The sequence below is a fragment of the Ascidiella aspersa genome, chromosome 6 (assembly GCF_963924565.1).
Source record: "Ascidiella aspersa chromosome 6, kaAscAspe10.2, whole genome shotgun sequence".
In the NCBI taxonomy this organism is placed as follows: Eukaryota; Metazoa; Chordata; class Ascidiacea; order Phlebobranchia; family Ascidiidae; genus Ascidiella; species Ascidiella aspersa.
The window spans coordinates 10,134,953-10,151,372 of NC_139452.1; the positions used below are offsets into that span (position 1 = coordinate 10,134,953).

Genomic DNA, 16,420 nt, shown 5'->3' on the forward strand with positions numbered 1-16,420 from the left:
CACTGTCGTATAGAGGATGGGCATAATGTAATGTCCAAACTATGTTGTTGTTTTTTATCTTAAAATTCATACCATTGAATGTTTGCATTGTGTGTAACACATTTTGAAACAAGATAAACGCATTGTTTTCTTTTTGCGCAAACGTTTTACGTGTTTTTTCCGCCGCCCTACAATGGCTCTCAGAACATGTGTGTGTCAGAATCAGCTTCGTTAAATACAAAATATCGAGCACGAGCAATGTACATTTGTGTGCCCAAAAATATCTTTTCAATTATAATTTCCTAATTGAACAACAAAGAACGCGTTTTTTTTTTGCACGACAAGCCACCGTCTTTCTACATGTAAAGACTCGATTTTTCTGAACAAGTTCGGCTACAACACAAATTTCTTATTTGCGTTAAGACGTGTTTTCTAACGTCATTTTGTGAAATAAGTTCCGAAAACCGCCATGCTTGCCACAGCGAAAATTCAGTTATTTATACCGCGAAAGTTCAAAGTCACAAAACGCCCACGAATCAAATCGTCATTTTCGAAAGATTGCGCAAGTTCCGACTTATGGGAGAAACAATGATTTCACCACAGCTGTACGATTTGTCACATAGTTACAAGTTTGTAGCGAAATTAAGACAATCAAGTGTGACGTCTGTTGCTTGGTGTCACCCACTAGTAAAGTCGATGTTGCGAAACAGCTAGGCTATCTGTATCTAACGGACACATTTGTTGAAAGCTTTTATTTCTAAGGCATTTGTATCGCGTCGCGGGCAATGAATAAGTAGTTACTTGCGCAAGTAATTTTCGTCAATTTAAGACTGAAATAGATTAACTACGTTTTAATTATCGAACCGCTAACAAAGGTTTAAGCCTGTTCCTTTCTTTTCTCTGGTTTCAAATCCCACGATCTCTTGTGTATAAATTGCGTCCAAGTTCAGAGAAGCCGTTTTTAAAATCGAGCTGTTGACAGAAACGTGGTCCATTTTGTCGCGTTTACCAGCCCGCGATCACAATCCAGATTAATCAATAAATAAATATTAAAGGTATTTTCAAGCGCGCCGTGTAAAATTGGTAGGTTGTCAAATGCATTTCCCACTTCCAGTTAAAAAATCGGACTGGATCCGCCAGAAACCAGAATTTAAAATTATAACTATATATAGTCAAAGCTAACTTACGTGTTCGGCTTGCATACAAACAGTAGTAGATAAAGTTTGTAGGGCAGTTTTGTAGATTTTCGTTTTTTTATGAAAATCTATACGCAGGAATCATATTTATTTTAGTCTTTTTTTAACATGTTTTGTTCTTTTTTTGAGGCTGTTGAACGTGATTTTCTTTCCATCTTGGCAATCAAAGCATAAGGTAGAATGAAGTTACTTCTGATTCTGTTGCTCGTAACCTGCCTGGTGGCTGTGTCGTTACAGAAAAAAGATGACGTAAGGATTTTTTATATGTTACTTAAAAAATACATTAAGTAAGTGCTTAGCAAACTGTTGGCCGCGGCCCAAATGTGGGCCTTTGAGCAATGTTTAGTGGACCGCGAGCTATTTTTTTAATTTTCAGTTATGTCATCGAGTTGTGGGCCTCCTCATAAAAAAGCAAATTTTGCTCGCAACAACAAAAGTTTGCCGACCACTGCATTAAGTCATGGTCGTTTAATATAAAAATCACCTTTCACACAGAATTTTATTTGTTAACGTTGCATTACGTTCGGAGTCGAAAAATTAAAAAAGAGGATTTGGAATTTGTGTAAATAATCATGTTTTGTTGTATCGTCAGTGGTTGTATAATAGGATTGTTCAAAAAAACACTTTTTTTGTCTAATTTCAGTGGGGACCCCTGGAATTGTTAGGTTGCATCTAAAAACCCCACAAACCAAATCTGAGCACGTTTGGTTCAGTATTGACCGTGCTACGTCAGTTTGAAAATTCAGATTTGGGCTAATTTTTTCGAAAAAAATAAATTGTCCTTCCCCTAAAAAAATTTTTTTTTTCTTTTTTTTGCATTGCTTTGCAACTTGAATAGCCATAAATAAACCTGTTTTGCAGTAAAAACGTGAGTAGTCATGGCACAAATGTCACATTTCAACAATATTTGTTAGGCTGTTTTGTACGAAAAATGGCTTTTTAGCACATTTTTTTGAACTTTAGATAAGTAATTGATATAATTGTGTGCAGTTTTGACTGCTGCACCAGGATACAGCAGCTAACGACATTTTTGCAGTAAACAGTAGTAGGCCTACAAGGTTACTGCTGTTTAGGCTACAGCAGATTAGGGTGCGGCAAGGCAGCATTTTTTGCGAATTGGTTGGTAATGGGGAAATGGGTGCAGTGTAGTCGACACTTTATATCAGTAAAGCTACAACCAGCAGTGGCCAACACTTCGATCGCGATCGACCGTTTGATCGCCACATTTCACCTGGTCTATCGAGTTTTGTGTCGGATTTTAAAATAGCGTTCTTCAAGTAACTTTAACACGAGTATAGACCGAAAAACAAACCTTAAATAATTTGCTGGAGCAGATTGTTTCTGGCAAAAAGTATGAAATGTGATATGACACGGCTCGTATAAATAGAATGCATGTCCAAAAACATTTTTTTTTTTAAATGCTATTCTAATTTTTCGGTTGTCCTTATTTTCGGGTCAATGTCGATGGCAACCCTGCCAATAGGTCATGTAACCTACCAAATGAGTTAACCGAAACTGTGCGGAACCCATACAATTAAAACGGGAATTCATTTTTTGCTTGTGCTTAGTTATTGTTAAAAGCACCAAGTTATAGGGTTAGGCACAACTAGATTATATGCAATAATACCAATTTAAACCATATGAAGCACAATTTAGTTGGGATGAAAATCGTGCACATGCACATTGGAGCAAGTAATGACCGGGGACCACTTCAAAGCCTGAACAGTACAGTTTTTTTCGAAGGCACGTAGAGTTTTTATTATTACGTCACCACGTGCTTTTTGTAATTTACTATCAAACTTTACTACTAAGTTGATTACCAATTAGTATTGTTGTACCTGCCCAAAAATTTGCAATTTTAAAGAGGTTATATTAATCTTTTGTATTGACTTATTCATAGGTTTATATAAGGTGTGCACATCCCACGGCCACACGGTCTCATGCGGTTGAATAAATTTTTGCGCTGTGCACGTGTTTAGGATAAAAGTGTGCGGCCGTACGTTGATGCCAAGTTGTGTTTACCTATATGCGCAAATTAGAAATTTTGAAACAGGTATGAAATAAGGCTAAAAAGCAACTTCTACTGTAAAAAAATATGTAAATACAATTTTTTTCGCACTTTGCGCGAACTTCTATCTACAATTATTGTGGTTTAGCCCGCAAATCCGATCACACCAAGGCGCTATGTATATTATAGCATGCTGCACCGTGTTACTAATACAATATGTGAAGTCCAATTTCGGTCAAATTAAAACATAAATGCCAATATTTTTACCAAAGCGCGATCCTTTCAATGTGCCTAAGCCTACTTCGTTTCAATTGAAAATTTTTTCAATTTAAACCCGAGTTCGTTAGAGAACAACATGTATTTTAAGATTGACGTCGCGTTACGACTTGACTTTCTGACGTCATTTCTCGCAAAATTCTACGGGCGGCCGTGAGAAAACTAACGACTGCCAACGCGGCTGTCAACAGCTAAAAGGTTGTGCACCTCTGGTGTATGTGCAGGTGCTGTTTTAGGGGGGGGGGGGGAATTATGGGGGTCCACGGGATGAAAAAGGTTGAAAACCACTGATCTAACATGTAGCCTAAGGTTAAACATTGACAAGTTTAAAGTGCCGAAATAGTATTATAGAATAGATAAACATGTATTACACTTTATTTGAATAAAATACTTTTGTTTACAGAATAAAAAGATTTTGGGCAGTGGTAAGTTACCCTTTGAATTTTTTTAGTTATGTTTATAGTTTCTTTAAAAATGAATTTAAAAAGTAATGCTCAAGTTAATACATTTTATTTGCCATCGTAATCAACTTTGGTTAATGCAAACTAATTGCAAATTTTCTACCACAAAATGATTTGTGCCTGCATATCTAATTGGGTAGAGCGACGGTCCCGGCTTGATCGGAGGTCGTGAGTTCGAACCTCACTGCAGGCTAGTTGTTTTTCTAGTCTGCTCTGCTTGCATAATTGATCGCAGATTCGGTGAGTCTGCAATGGCTTTCGGTGTACAAAATGATTTGTTTTTTTGTTTGTTTTTTTGGCTACCTCTAAAATCGCTTTTAAATGTTTATTTTAAGTAATCAATTTATGCTCATATGGTTGTTGGTCACGATTGAATATGTATCCTTTATTTTATGCTCCACATGTAGGAACTCCTAGAGTTGTATATAGTTGCATCAAAACAGTGTTACTCACAGCATTTTAAAAATTGCAAACAATCTTTTCATTTTCAGGAGAATTACTTTCCGATAAAAAGGCGCAAAAAGTTCTTAAAAAACAAATTGGGGGCGATTTTAAGAAGATACTGAATGAAAACGACAAAGGTACATGCTGGTGGCTACGACTAGTTTATGCTTTTTAATGGTTTAATTCAATATAACACTGTATTTAAGCCTGTGGCGGTTAAACTGCCTGTGCCTGGCAAACCAGCGTATTACGTCACCTCAAAAGATTCTCAGTTATATCAAAGTATTTGTAATTTTGTGAAATAATTTGTTTGTGTTTAACATAAGAATGTTGATATGCAAGACAGACTTTAATGTACACCATATATTAGATGCCTGGCATAAAAGTCTGCAGTCTTGTCGTGTAGTAAGAGTAATTCCTAGTTTTGATTTTTGTTACACCATTTTTATTACGTTTGGGAAGCACTTAACAGGTTTCGGAAACCTTTTCACCCAAGGGAGCCTTAAAGCTGCATATTTTTGTTTCATTTCCGTGAGAGCAATATAACATATCGCAACATGAAGTTGACATTGGTAAAAACTTGTGATTTGAGCAGGGTTGGCAAAATGTATTACAGAATGCCTTGGTGAGCACAGGTTTTCGAGCTAAAAAAAGTATGAAAATTATTTCCATTTAATAATTTCATCAAACATGTGAAATATACAGTTTTCAAAGGGGCTAAGTCTAAGTGTACTGTTTTTATTCGTAACAATACCCGAAAGTAATTGTTTTAATAGATGGCCACAAAGCTTTCTGAACGGCTTTGTATCGCTAAAAACAAGATGATCGACACATCCTATCAGCCAGAGCAGCCGATTTCGGATCGCGGATTCGTATTTCCGTATTTTCTGCCAGTTACAAATTAAAAAAAATAAGAACCAGATTTTCGCAATATTAATCAGTTAGAATCCAACATCAAAACGCAAACCTTTCAGGGTATTTATCGAATCTATATTTATTTAGCACATTTAAATTAAATGTAGAACACAATTTCGAATCCTCAAGTAACATGTGGCTTTCACAATTTAGACAACGTGTTCGTCAACTACGACGAAACAGATCCGGAGCATGTCCAAGTATTGGCCCAGATTGTTGAGAAGCTGCAAGATGCGTACCCAGCCAATAACATTACTGGTAAGCGTAACCTGTAGGTAGCGTAAGGATTCGAAGTTGCAAAAAGTGTGTCCAAAGCAAGGCTGATATAGTTCCTATAGTGCGACTCCGACTCCGCAGCCTTGGTTACTAACGCCACTAAGGAAAAGTTGGTAATTACTTAACTTTAAAATTAGCCACCTATTATTAAAAAAAATTTTAAACAATTAAAGGTAAACTGAAACACTTTCTGACGTAAGGAGACTCCCGCAGACAATAAAATGTAAAACGACGTTTTTAGTATCTTTAAAGATAAATATTTAAAAAAATCAAGGTGGAAAGCAATATTAAAACTGATAATTGCTTTCTGTTTAATACTGAGCTGTTAGGTTAGTTTTCTTTTTAAAGCCATGTCGAAATTTGGATTGAATCCGAGTTAACATAGGCTACTTTACTTATAATTAAATACAACTTTTCTATTTTATAGACCCTAAGTTAGAATTTAACACCAGTTCCCTTTATCAAACCGAACCCCGGAGCTTATGAACCGGTTTTATTACAACTTTGGTCGACCCGGAGCTGACGCCGAACGTTGAAATTGCTAAGAAACGAAACCGGAACTGAACTGAACCAGATTCTTATATAATAGCTAAACCCGAACCTAACCAGTACAGAAAAACTGAAACGGATCGGCTTGCTTTAAATTATACGGAATAAAAGTTCCGTTATACTTTTGAAAACATCTCGTAACCCTTGAAAGGGCATGTCATACGATAGTCAATAGTGCAGTACAAGCAACACCCATAAACGTAACTTATATATATTAATTAACGTGTTTAAAATACTTACAGGTGGTGATGGACCTGCAGAAATACTAAAAAAAATGCAGGATTTGGACAAAATCAAAAACTACCTAGGTATGTGAGGAACAAGATCTCCAACATTTGGGTTGTTGGCCTACATGTCATTTTAATGTTATAGTGTAAACATAAATACTCGTATATTTTAAGTTTACTACTGATTAATACTATATGTTCATACGACAAAATCAGGCTCAAATGGGAACACACAATAAGACCAAGAAAGCAACAATAACTAAAGCAGAACAATCTATAAAATCATATAGTAAACAACCACAAAAAAAAAGACGAACGAGAAAATCCCGAATCCGCAGTAATATCCAGTACAGAATAAGATTGAAATCGGCTGAATAAGACCAAACCTTGTTAGGATACGTCCAAAATTTATCGGAATAAGGCCTAAATGGCCAAAACAACGCCTGAAACTATTGGGAGAGGGTATTGGTCGATCAAGAGCTGTAGGTCTCACATCGGCCGTTTTAGTGACGATGCGCGAGTTTAACAAGCCCGCTGTATTGGCACCGAATTTCTAACCCGAATTGGGTTTTTTGGTGGGTAATGGGTGGAGTTCGCAAATGGGTTAGGGGGGGGCAACATTCTTAAAAGGCTGAGAACCACTGGCCCAGATATCACCTCATAAAAAAGTATAAAAGATGTCAATGATAAACGTAAAGAAGTTTGAAGTCAAAAAATGTATGCCGGACAGAACATTAATTAGAGTCGTACTATATACGGTGTTACTAAGCTCAATATTGTTGGGCGAAATATTTAAGATCCTCTACTTTACGGCCTGTCGGATGCTTGAGTGCGAGTTGTATTCGATATAGGGATCATCAACCAAAAAATAATTTCCCAAAAATACTGAAAGCGTCCAGCGATAAACGTAAATGGAGACGTTATAGTTTGGTCACGATGCCAGCCTAGCCCAGCCTGACCGTCAACCTCCACAATATTCTCAAAAGAAAGGCGGTGAAAACAAGTTGTGAAGGCCAAAAGTGACTAATGATAAAATATGTTCCAAGCAAACATTATTATATAAGGAATATGCAGGTGAGGAATGAGGTGCAGAAGAAAAGTTAGTTGTGTGAGAATAACGTAAAAATCACACGCAAACAAACCATGAAATATTCCGTACAACAGTATTATTTAATTGAATTACGTTGGTAACTTAGGTAACTTTAAAAATCAACCCTATAGCGGCTAGCCTAACTGTCGGTATCAAAAGTAATTTGAGGAGGTAAATAATTAAAGAAATCCAACGATTTTAATTTTTAGATTTTAACTAATTAAGTTAACATTTTCAGGTGGTTCTGATGATGACCAGGTAAAGATGATGGCCGAAAATCTTCTTTTCATTTATCGTAAGTTTTTAATGTTTTGTAGATGTTTTGAGACAATTAACCGAGTTAAAAGGAGCTATTTCACAATCTTAACAGTAATCAACAACAGTTTCATGCTAAAGCATATTGTTTTTAATTCAGTGAGAAACTCTTAATTCAGAGCGAAAGCCCACTTTTTTGCATTTTGGTTTACGGTGGAAAAATTGCCTCCGTTAACTTTATGACAAGTTTTAGCATTGCAATTTAATACACATTTGCAATTTAATAGAAATTTGAAAAGCCTGTAGCAGTGTAGCACTGTAGCGTCATAATATACTGTATTGTGTTGACGTGTTATGTTTTTTACTGCTCAGAACATGAAGATATTGATACAAAAGGCCTGGTTGCATGGTCTGCATCTATCATGGACTGGGCAAAAGATGGTAGGTGCTTCAAAGGCTTGCATTATGTTGTTTTCTTATTTTAAACAGCACTTTATTTCAATTTTATAAGTACTCAATCTTAATATATATATACCGGTATATACTTGTCAAGATTTGTCGGCCAGTCTGTCAAAGTCGGTATTAATTCACATTTCATAAGAACAAGCGTCGCAAATCGTACACTTCACACAGTATGCTTGCTTTTTCACAAGCGTGCGCACAGTTCACGCAATTAGCTGCACGCGAAATTTAGGCAGAGTTTGCAAAATATCTCATTTATTGCAGCGGAGGTTGGTCAATTTTCGTTTTAAAAACTGTTTGTTTTTACGATGGACCCACTGCTACCGAAATTACGTCTAATTACACGGGTTTTGTTGCGTAAAGATGTGTGGCCGATTTCAAGTCATAAAATATTTGGGCCGCACTTCTTTAGGACTACTTTTTTTAAGTGGCTCTCAAAAAGAATTTGCGGACCCCTGCGCTATGACGAGTGACTTTAGCAAACTTAAACATAAATAGTATACCACATAATATGTAAAAGTTATTTAGAGGTCACAGCAAAAAAAAATTGTTTAACCTTTTATTATTAGGTAAGAGTATATTGTGATATGTTATAAACTATAAAGTGTCCCTCAAATTAAAAGTGAATTTGTCAACATTTTATTGGGCGTATTATGAAAGTCTAATTTAATTTGACAATATTATGGTTTTCAGAATTGAAGGACAACGATATGGATCTAGAAATTGTAGCAAAGGTCATTGAATTAGTGAAGGAACGTAAGTACAGCAACACATATTTAAAACAGTAAATACTGTAATAGTTTTTGGCTCTACTTTTAGGAATATGCATGTTATAATTTATAATACCTTTCCTAAGAACTCGTGATCCTCGATGGCTTGGATTCCGACATAATGAAAGACTCCTTCATAGAACTCTTCCAATTTGTGCTTACTGGTGAGTTAATTGGCTTACTTATTGCTGAAAAAAGATAACACAAATTTAGCAATGCATTTTTATGTATGAATATAGTAAATTGCCTGTTAATCATATGGTCAAATTATTGTACAAGATTAAGTGTAAGATGTTGTCCGCTTGCAAAATTTGACAATCGAATTTATTACCGGTACATAAATATCATTTCAATTTAAACACATATCATGTCTAATTGCCATTTTCATGGAGTGTCTGACTGTTCGTTCGTAGTGTCGACACGAGGAAATGCTTCTAACAAGTGAAAATTACAGCATTTTTTTTACAATTTCAAGGACGTTTTGCTTTACTACACTGTAAAACATTCACAACTACGAAAAATCAACCTAAAATTTTTGGCTATCCTAGCGACCATTAAGCATATCACATCTAAAAGTAACATAACATAGACCAAATGGTAGCAAGCAACTCAAAACAAGATTTCAATAAGAGGTTTTTACGTATAGTACTCCATGGTATTCCAAGCAAACTTATAGCCAGCAATAGGACTTAAAAAAATATTAGTTTTTGTATGTATAAACAACATTCATATTCGCCTTATAAATCTGTCGCGTGGAAGGTTACTCACATATAAATTAAACCAGTGGTTCCCGAACTGTGGGCCATGGCCCGGAAGTGGGCCACAAGATTATTTCCATTGGGCCATAGAGCTATTGGAAAATATTGCAACTAAATATGTGTTCCACTGAAATAGCTGTTAGCATATTTAAAACTAAATAGGAACGAACCTACGAGGTCAATTTCCATTTTTTTGGCTATTTGTGAACTATATAGGTAAATCTCACGAATGATGTTTTCATTTTCTACGCAGTTATCAATGCAGTTTATTTTAAATTCAGTTTGTTGTCCTAGCAATATTTAACTCCAATCTAAAAACGAACCGGAATTAAAAAGAATTATTTAGGTGTTGTTGGAATCAATGCATTTATTGGGAATTTAAATGTCCGACTATCTGTAGGCGTTAATTAGGAATACTAAAAAAGGAACGACACCCTGGCCACAAAATGTCTTATAAAAAAAGAAAGGCCACGGAATAAAAACGTTTGGGAACCACTGGGCCAACCTACTATTCTTCTCTTCTAAAAGAGCCTCGATTCGAACGAAAATAATAGCCACGACACGACCATCATTAAGAAGTGAGGTATTAATATTCGTTAAGAAACTCATAAACGTTTGCTAAAGCTAAATGTTCGCGATTAAGTGTCCATTTTTTTATCCCGGGCGAAATAACCAAAAATATTACTGAATAGCCAAAACAAAATGTAATGTAATAATAGTCACTTGAGTCGTGAATGGCGATAGTTATGTTTTAAATTTTCCAGAGGTGGAAACTAAATCAGGCGGGGAACACTGGGAAGCCATAAAAAACCTGATGGGTGGTTTCAACACTGGTAAGCATATTAGTACCTTGTAGAACGTGATTTACGATTTGTTAAACTTTGGTGTCGCAAAAGTAGAACAGCAAATTCTGAAGATATTGTTTTCGTATTGATAGCGAAATATGTCGTTCAGATCGGCTAGTATATTTTAGGTGGCCGACGTAATTTGAACGTTAGTGGCAGAAAGTTTTGACCCGTGCCTGTCTCTGTGCTTAAAATATATATATATACATATATTTATAGTGCTTGCTTTCAACGTTCGTGTGTTGATTAAGAGAGTCGTCAGCGTATTTTTAGACCAGTGGGTTCATTGCCGAATTTTGTTGTATAGCTTCATTTCAAAAGCAAAGGGTATACACAAGGTATTAAGTTTAATCTAATATCGAGTTACACAAAACGTCAAAGAAGTAACATACCGTATTGTACCTTGTATTGAAGTTGGCCGTTCAGACAGCGATGCCAACTTGAATGCAGCATTTTAATTTGTTGTATTTTCTTTTCAGTTTTGAGTGAATATAAGAACTGTCCCGATAAGATGAATGAAGATCTAGATAAACTAGTAATGTTGATTGGAAATGGTAAGCGTTTATTGAAAATGTTATATTTTATCATAAAATACTGTTTTACTAGTTAAATTTTTCAAATTTAAAGGTGAAATAGACCCATCTCCTGTAATGCGATTATGGTTTATAAAAGTAGTTCATAAGCAGTTGATATACACACTCTCTTTTGTTAGGGTGTATATAATTGTGTATGATAACCGCTTTTGTTAAGTGCTTTATATAAAAAGAATTATTATATATAGGCCTAGTAATGTTACTAAAAAAATCTCCCTATTCATTTCTGTGATAATTTGTGTTTTCTCCTTATGCAGCGGTTCCCAAACTGGGGTCCGCGGACTAAATGGGGTCGGTAGCCTACAGTTTCAGAGGGTCCGCAATAAGAATTAGTCTTTAATTTTTTAAGCATTGGGCATTTGCAAATGGTTTTAAACATATGTCTGTGTTTTAAACATTATCTGTCATCATTACTACTCTTTAGTTATGCTTTATTTTTCGATTATATAGCGTGTTTTATGATTTCTATTGTGATACCATAAAGCACTATGATGTACTACCTGCTATCAGCGCTTTAGTTAGAAAGTTGTTAAATTAGAAAGAATCTAAACTTCACTAGTGTATTGAGAAACATGGATCAACTGACCCTTGAATTTGTATAGGGCAACGAAATATCAAAATAATTGCAAAGGGTCCACCAGGCAAAATTTGTAGAAAAGTTTGGAACCGCTGGCCTAATGCATGAGCAGAAAGCGAATCGAATTTTCGGCCGTTTAAACCAATCTATATTCTTATTGAACTATATAGCCATGGTTTGGTCAATCACAAATTTTAAACAAGATATAGCTTACGTATATTTCTTAAATTCCTCTTGATAAATACAACTCGCATTTTATTGTGTGCGTGATCAATTTGCATTTTTGTGTGCGTGATGCGCCACGTCTTTCACTAAATGTAAAGTTTTTACAATCGAAACTAAGTAAACGTATATCTTTGCAAACACTTAAGCTGCACATGTTTGAATGTTCTGGTTTAAAAACAACAGGTTTCGTATAACAATTGCTTGTTTCGCTGTGTTCGCTTGCTGCTTTTGTATTTTACCACAATTTTGATTGTTGAGCGGTTTTGTTTCATTTTTATCGCTCAGCCATGCAATCACTTGAGCAAAACGGCAAAGCGAATCAGATGTCAAGCGATATGGCTGCTGAAGTTTTCTGGAGTATGGAAAAAATCAACGCTCTCTATGGTAGCTATTATAATGACACAATATAGTTTTCTATAAACAAAGATATACAAACTGGCCATCATGGCGCTAATTGTACTATATATATTCGTATGTGTGTGTATAGGGCTATTATCGAGCACTTATCTGAACGTAGCAGGAATCCGATATTTGTAGATTTATTTCACCTTCCATGAAAAGAAATCTTAATTGTCAATGGCGTAATATGCAATGTTGTAAGTCAAGTCATACTTAAAGTAAGTCACCTTCAAGTCATGTCCGTGTCATAAGGAAATCAATTATGTGAATTGTTAACCGTGTACGATTATGAGCGATAACCGAACTAAAAATATTAAAACCTAACATATAGCAAGAAAATTGTTAGGCCTATATATACATTAATTGGGATAATTAGCTTAATTTTGTAAAAAAATAATTGAGGAATTCATTTCATTTCAACCCGAAAGACTTGTGTCAAGTCAAGTCATTTTGCCCAAAATACCTACAAGCCAAGTTAATTCGTTTGAAAGCAGTGACCTAAGTGCACTTAAGTCATCACAGCACTGCTAAATATGTTTAGTTCAGCTGCATTTTGGCAGGCCGTAGTTTGAATGGGGTCGACATAACTGTAATCAGCAGCGAACATAAACGCTAAACTATACCCTAACGCTTAAACATCCCTGCTACACGAAGACTCCGTCTGGGCTGAATTGGTATCTATTAAACTTTCAACGAACAAAACTTTTATGCCTATGCTTTCCAGAACATCCGTGTGAGCTTGAGATAAACTTGGATGAATCGGGAAGTCCAGGAGGTCCAGGAGGCATCCAGTTTGAAAATGATGACTCATCCCCCTTCTCAGGGATCTCTCTTATGTAAATGCTGCTTTGCTAAGCAGAAGCGTGCAACGTAGCTGTACAATTTAATTGCTAACTAAACACTGTCGTGTTTGTAGGTTAATATGTTAGGCGACTAACTGCTTTTGTTTCTCCATGGATTGCTCTAAATATATTAAGTCACAGTTAGGCCATCCTAATATTTTTCACCTCCTAATAAAGTAAAAAGTTGTAAATTTAATAGGCCTATTATCCTAATTTCCTAAAAATCAAAAACAAATTACCGTTTAATTTTATTTTAAAGTTAGTTACGTTTTGCCAGGCATGTAGTTTCGTTTTATAAGGTAGACATTTTTGCTCCGTTTCTTTCTTAGTTTTAGTAGTCGTTTCATTGGAGTAATAATAAAAGTTGACGTCTAGATAACGGTGTGATTTCTTGATTATTTATTCGACTAATAAAACAGAAAACGGAACTCGCAAACAGCGTCATAAGATCTGGTAAAAAACACTGAATATTATGGTCGCAAATTCATTTTAATGAAATATTCGGTTACAGACCAAAATTAGAATTTGAGATTTTAAGCTTGATCAGTACTAGTGTTGATTTGTAGAACATTTGTCGTTGAAAATGTTCAACTATAGTTTTTAGCAGACAGGCTTAAATTGTTCAAAAATCAGACAAATCAAAGTAGGCAAACTTTTTAGCTCCCGATTCGCATTTTTCAAATTCACTTTAGTTCAATAAAGTGGCACAATTTCTGGTTTGAGGTCTGATAAATTTTCGTGCAATCTCACCGGAGTACGCTGAAGTTCTTTGTTTGTGGAGGCGCAACACAGAGAGTATATTTTACAATACGGGCAGAAATAATGAGGTTATGTCAAACCGTGTGTATTATAAACCATTGTAGGCCTAACAGCAAAACATCAAACGGGTTTGGTTATTTAAAAGAAGTATTACCTCTAAACAAATATGCCTATTACTATTACGCCTTATAAGCCACAAAACATGTCGAATGTTAGTAACTAGTTGTTTTTCGATTAGACTGCTGTGTGTCCCAATATTTTTCAATTAACTCCCCCTTGGACCCGAACTTTTTTTGTTACGGCCACACCCACCTCGCAAACAAATTTAAGAACTTGTGCGTGACTTGCTATAGCCTAAACTCAGAAAAACGTGAATTACATTTGTTTTAATACAACCTGTTACAACAAAACGTGAGACTTATAGCTTTGTTGATATTTCAATGAAACATATGTACACACATATGTGTGTTAACATCTGAGATCTAGCCCTTATGAAACTGCTTTTTGACCAACGATTACGGCTTACGTATCATCAGTACACCGAAAGCCATTGCAGACTCACGGAATCTGTCGATCAATGATGAACGCAGAGCACACTAGAAAAACAACTATAGCCTTCAGTGAAGTTCGAACTCACGACCTCCGGTCAAGCCGGGACCGTCGCTCTTTGTTAATATTTACTTAAAAAATATCAAATCTTGAAAACAACTTATACTGGCTGTAGATTTGTTTAAAATATTTGAAAATACTAATTAATCAGTGCTCCGCTATTTTTTTACATGCACCGTACTAATCAGGTGTAAAAAATCGATGACAATCCAGCAAGACAGCACGAAACGACAAAATGTGCATAGGAGAGTATCCATAACCAGGGCTGCGAAATCGGTTCAAAACAACCCGACTCCAACTCTGGTCTTAAAAATGAGCGACTCCCCTCAAATGATTTCGCCGAATCCCGAGTTCGGCCCCGACTCATCTTATATTCTCGTAACTTAAATAAGGTGGATAAAATCAGCAATCCACTCATTGGGAGGGATGTTATATAATTAATTCATCCACCCACAATACATAGTTGGAAAATCTTTCACTGAAGTAGGCGATTCCACCTTAACAATTTCGAAATTTAATACTGCGCATGTGCACGTCGGGACTCGGATTGTTCTTACCCAAGTAACCAACTCTAGCAAAATAAAGCGACTTCATCGAGTCCCGAGTCGGTTCCTAATCCGCAATTCTGGTGTTAAGCAAACAAACTTACTACATTGTTAAATAGGATGTGGACTCGTAGATGTAAAAAAATAAGTTTTCTATCCCTCTCCCTCTCCTAAAAAAGTTGTTTCCAAAGTTTTACGCTCATTCAAAAATGTCCTAACCCACTAAAAGTCACGTGACTTGCGAACAAAAGACTAAAATGTCTTATATACTTTTGATTTTATTCCACAGGGCACGAGTATATGTATATGGTGTTCATGTGGTTCCTTTCTTGTTTTAAAGTTGAAAGCTTATGAGGAAAATTAGAGGCGCTATAAAATCGTTTGGACGTTATCTTTACACTAACAAAACAATCTTCCGGAAACACAGCAACACACTTGTATGGTTGTGCAGCGCTCTGTTTGTGCTACACCGACCTAAATCGCGAAACACAAATGAATTAAGGCGCAAGTCGCGTGATCCTATTTTTGCCGGGCAGTCTTAGTGAAAAGCCTGAACCCCACGTCAAGGGGCTGCCCTTTGTTCAGGTTTCGTTTTTGTTAACCCAGAAGAAACCCACGTTCATAGGCAAGTGTCGGAATCGCGGGAAACCAAACTGGAAATTAAAATCAAATAGAAATAAGACAGCGCAAGAAGAAAGTTGCAAAAAATAACAGTTAAAAATTACAAAATTAAACGATTAGGTTTGTAAAAAATAAAAATAACAGTAAAAATATACAGAATCGCATCACTACTTAAACGCTATTGCCAAAGGCAAAAAACATCTTGTCTTATCGCACAAGAATTACAATTCAAAGAAAAACATAGATGCTGAATAATACGAAGAAATATAAGAAAGCGTCAAGTGAGAGTTAAAAAAATAAGGCAAACGAAAGCGTCACAGTTGTTAGCAGCTAAAATTTAATTTGTATAACTGAAAATGATCTTTATGTATCATGCAACAAGTTACTGAACAGGTAAAATGAAAAAGTTTACTAAAATGAAGACGAAAGATTCAGCTCTGCAATTCATAATAAGCTTTTTCGCCTAAGAAAGATGTTGTTTTAAGTGCAAGTTAGTGGTACTTTAAGAAATCCGTTAAATGTCAAAAAAAAGAATATTATTTGCAAAATTAAAACAACGTTGCAAATATGTAAGAAACAAACGCAGTTAATGGGGAACCTAACGGTCTATTTTGCAAAACAATTACAAATATAACTTTTTCAGGGAAAGGCAAGTTTAAATGTTTAACGTCTAACCCTACTTAAAAGGTCAATTCCGTAGTAATCTTCCTTTGGTCTGTTTCGAATGCGTTTGAACAAG

General features: G+C 35.6%; 1 protein-coding gene across 2 annotated transcripts; it reads left to right on the forward strand.

Annotated features, from left to right (window-relative positions):
- Positions 1 to 953: 953 nt before the first annotated feature.
- Positions 954 to 12,331, forward strand: LOC146139625 (uncharacterized). Of its 2 annotated transcripts, none has more exons than XM_083391986.1 (13): positions 954 to 1,062; positions 1,305 to 1,424; positions 3,863 to 3,884; positions 4,412 to 4,501; positions 5,433 to 5,537; positions 6,347 to 6,412; positions 7,660 to 7,716; positions 8,049 to 8,117; positions 8,832 to 8,894; positions 8,995 to 9,072; positions 10,431 to 10,499; positions 10,991 to 11,065; positions 12,192 to 12,331. In XM_083391986.1, exons 2-13 carry the CDS (start codon positions 1,356 to 1,358, stop codon positions 12,314 to 12,316), a joined length of 888 nt encoding a protein of 295 aa, XP_083248112.1. In that variant the 5' UTR covers positions 954 to 1,062; positions 1,305 to 1,355; the 3' UTR covers positions 12,317 to 12,331. The 2 variants fall into 2 exon arrangements, with proteins under 2 accessions (XP_083248112.1, XP_083248113.1); XM_083391987.1 differs by having other exon boundaries at positions 984 to 1,034.
- The last annotated feature ends 4,089 nt before the right edge of the window (positions 12,332 to 16,420 follow it).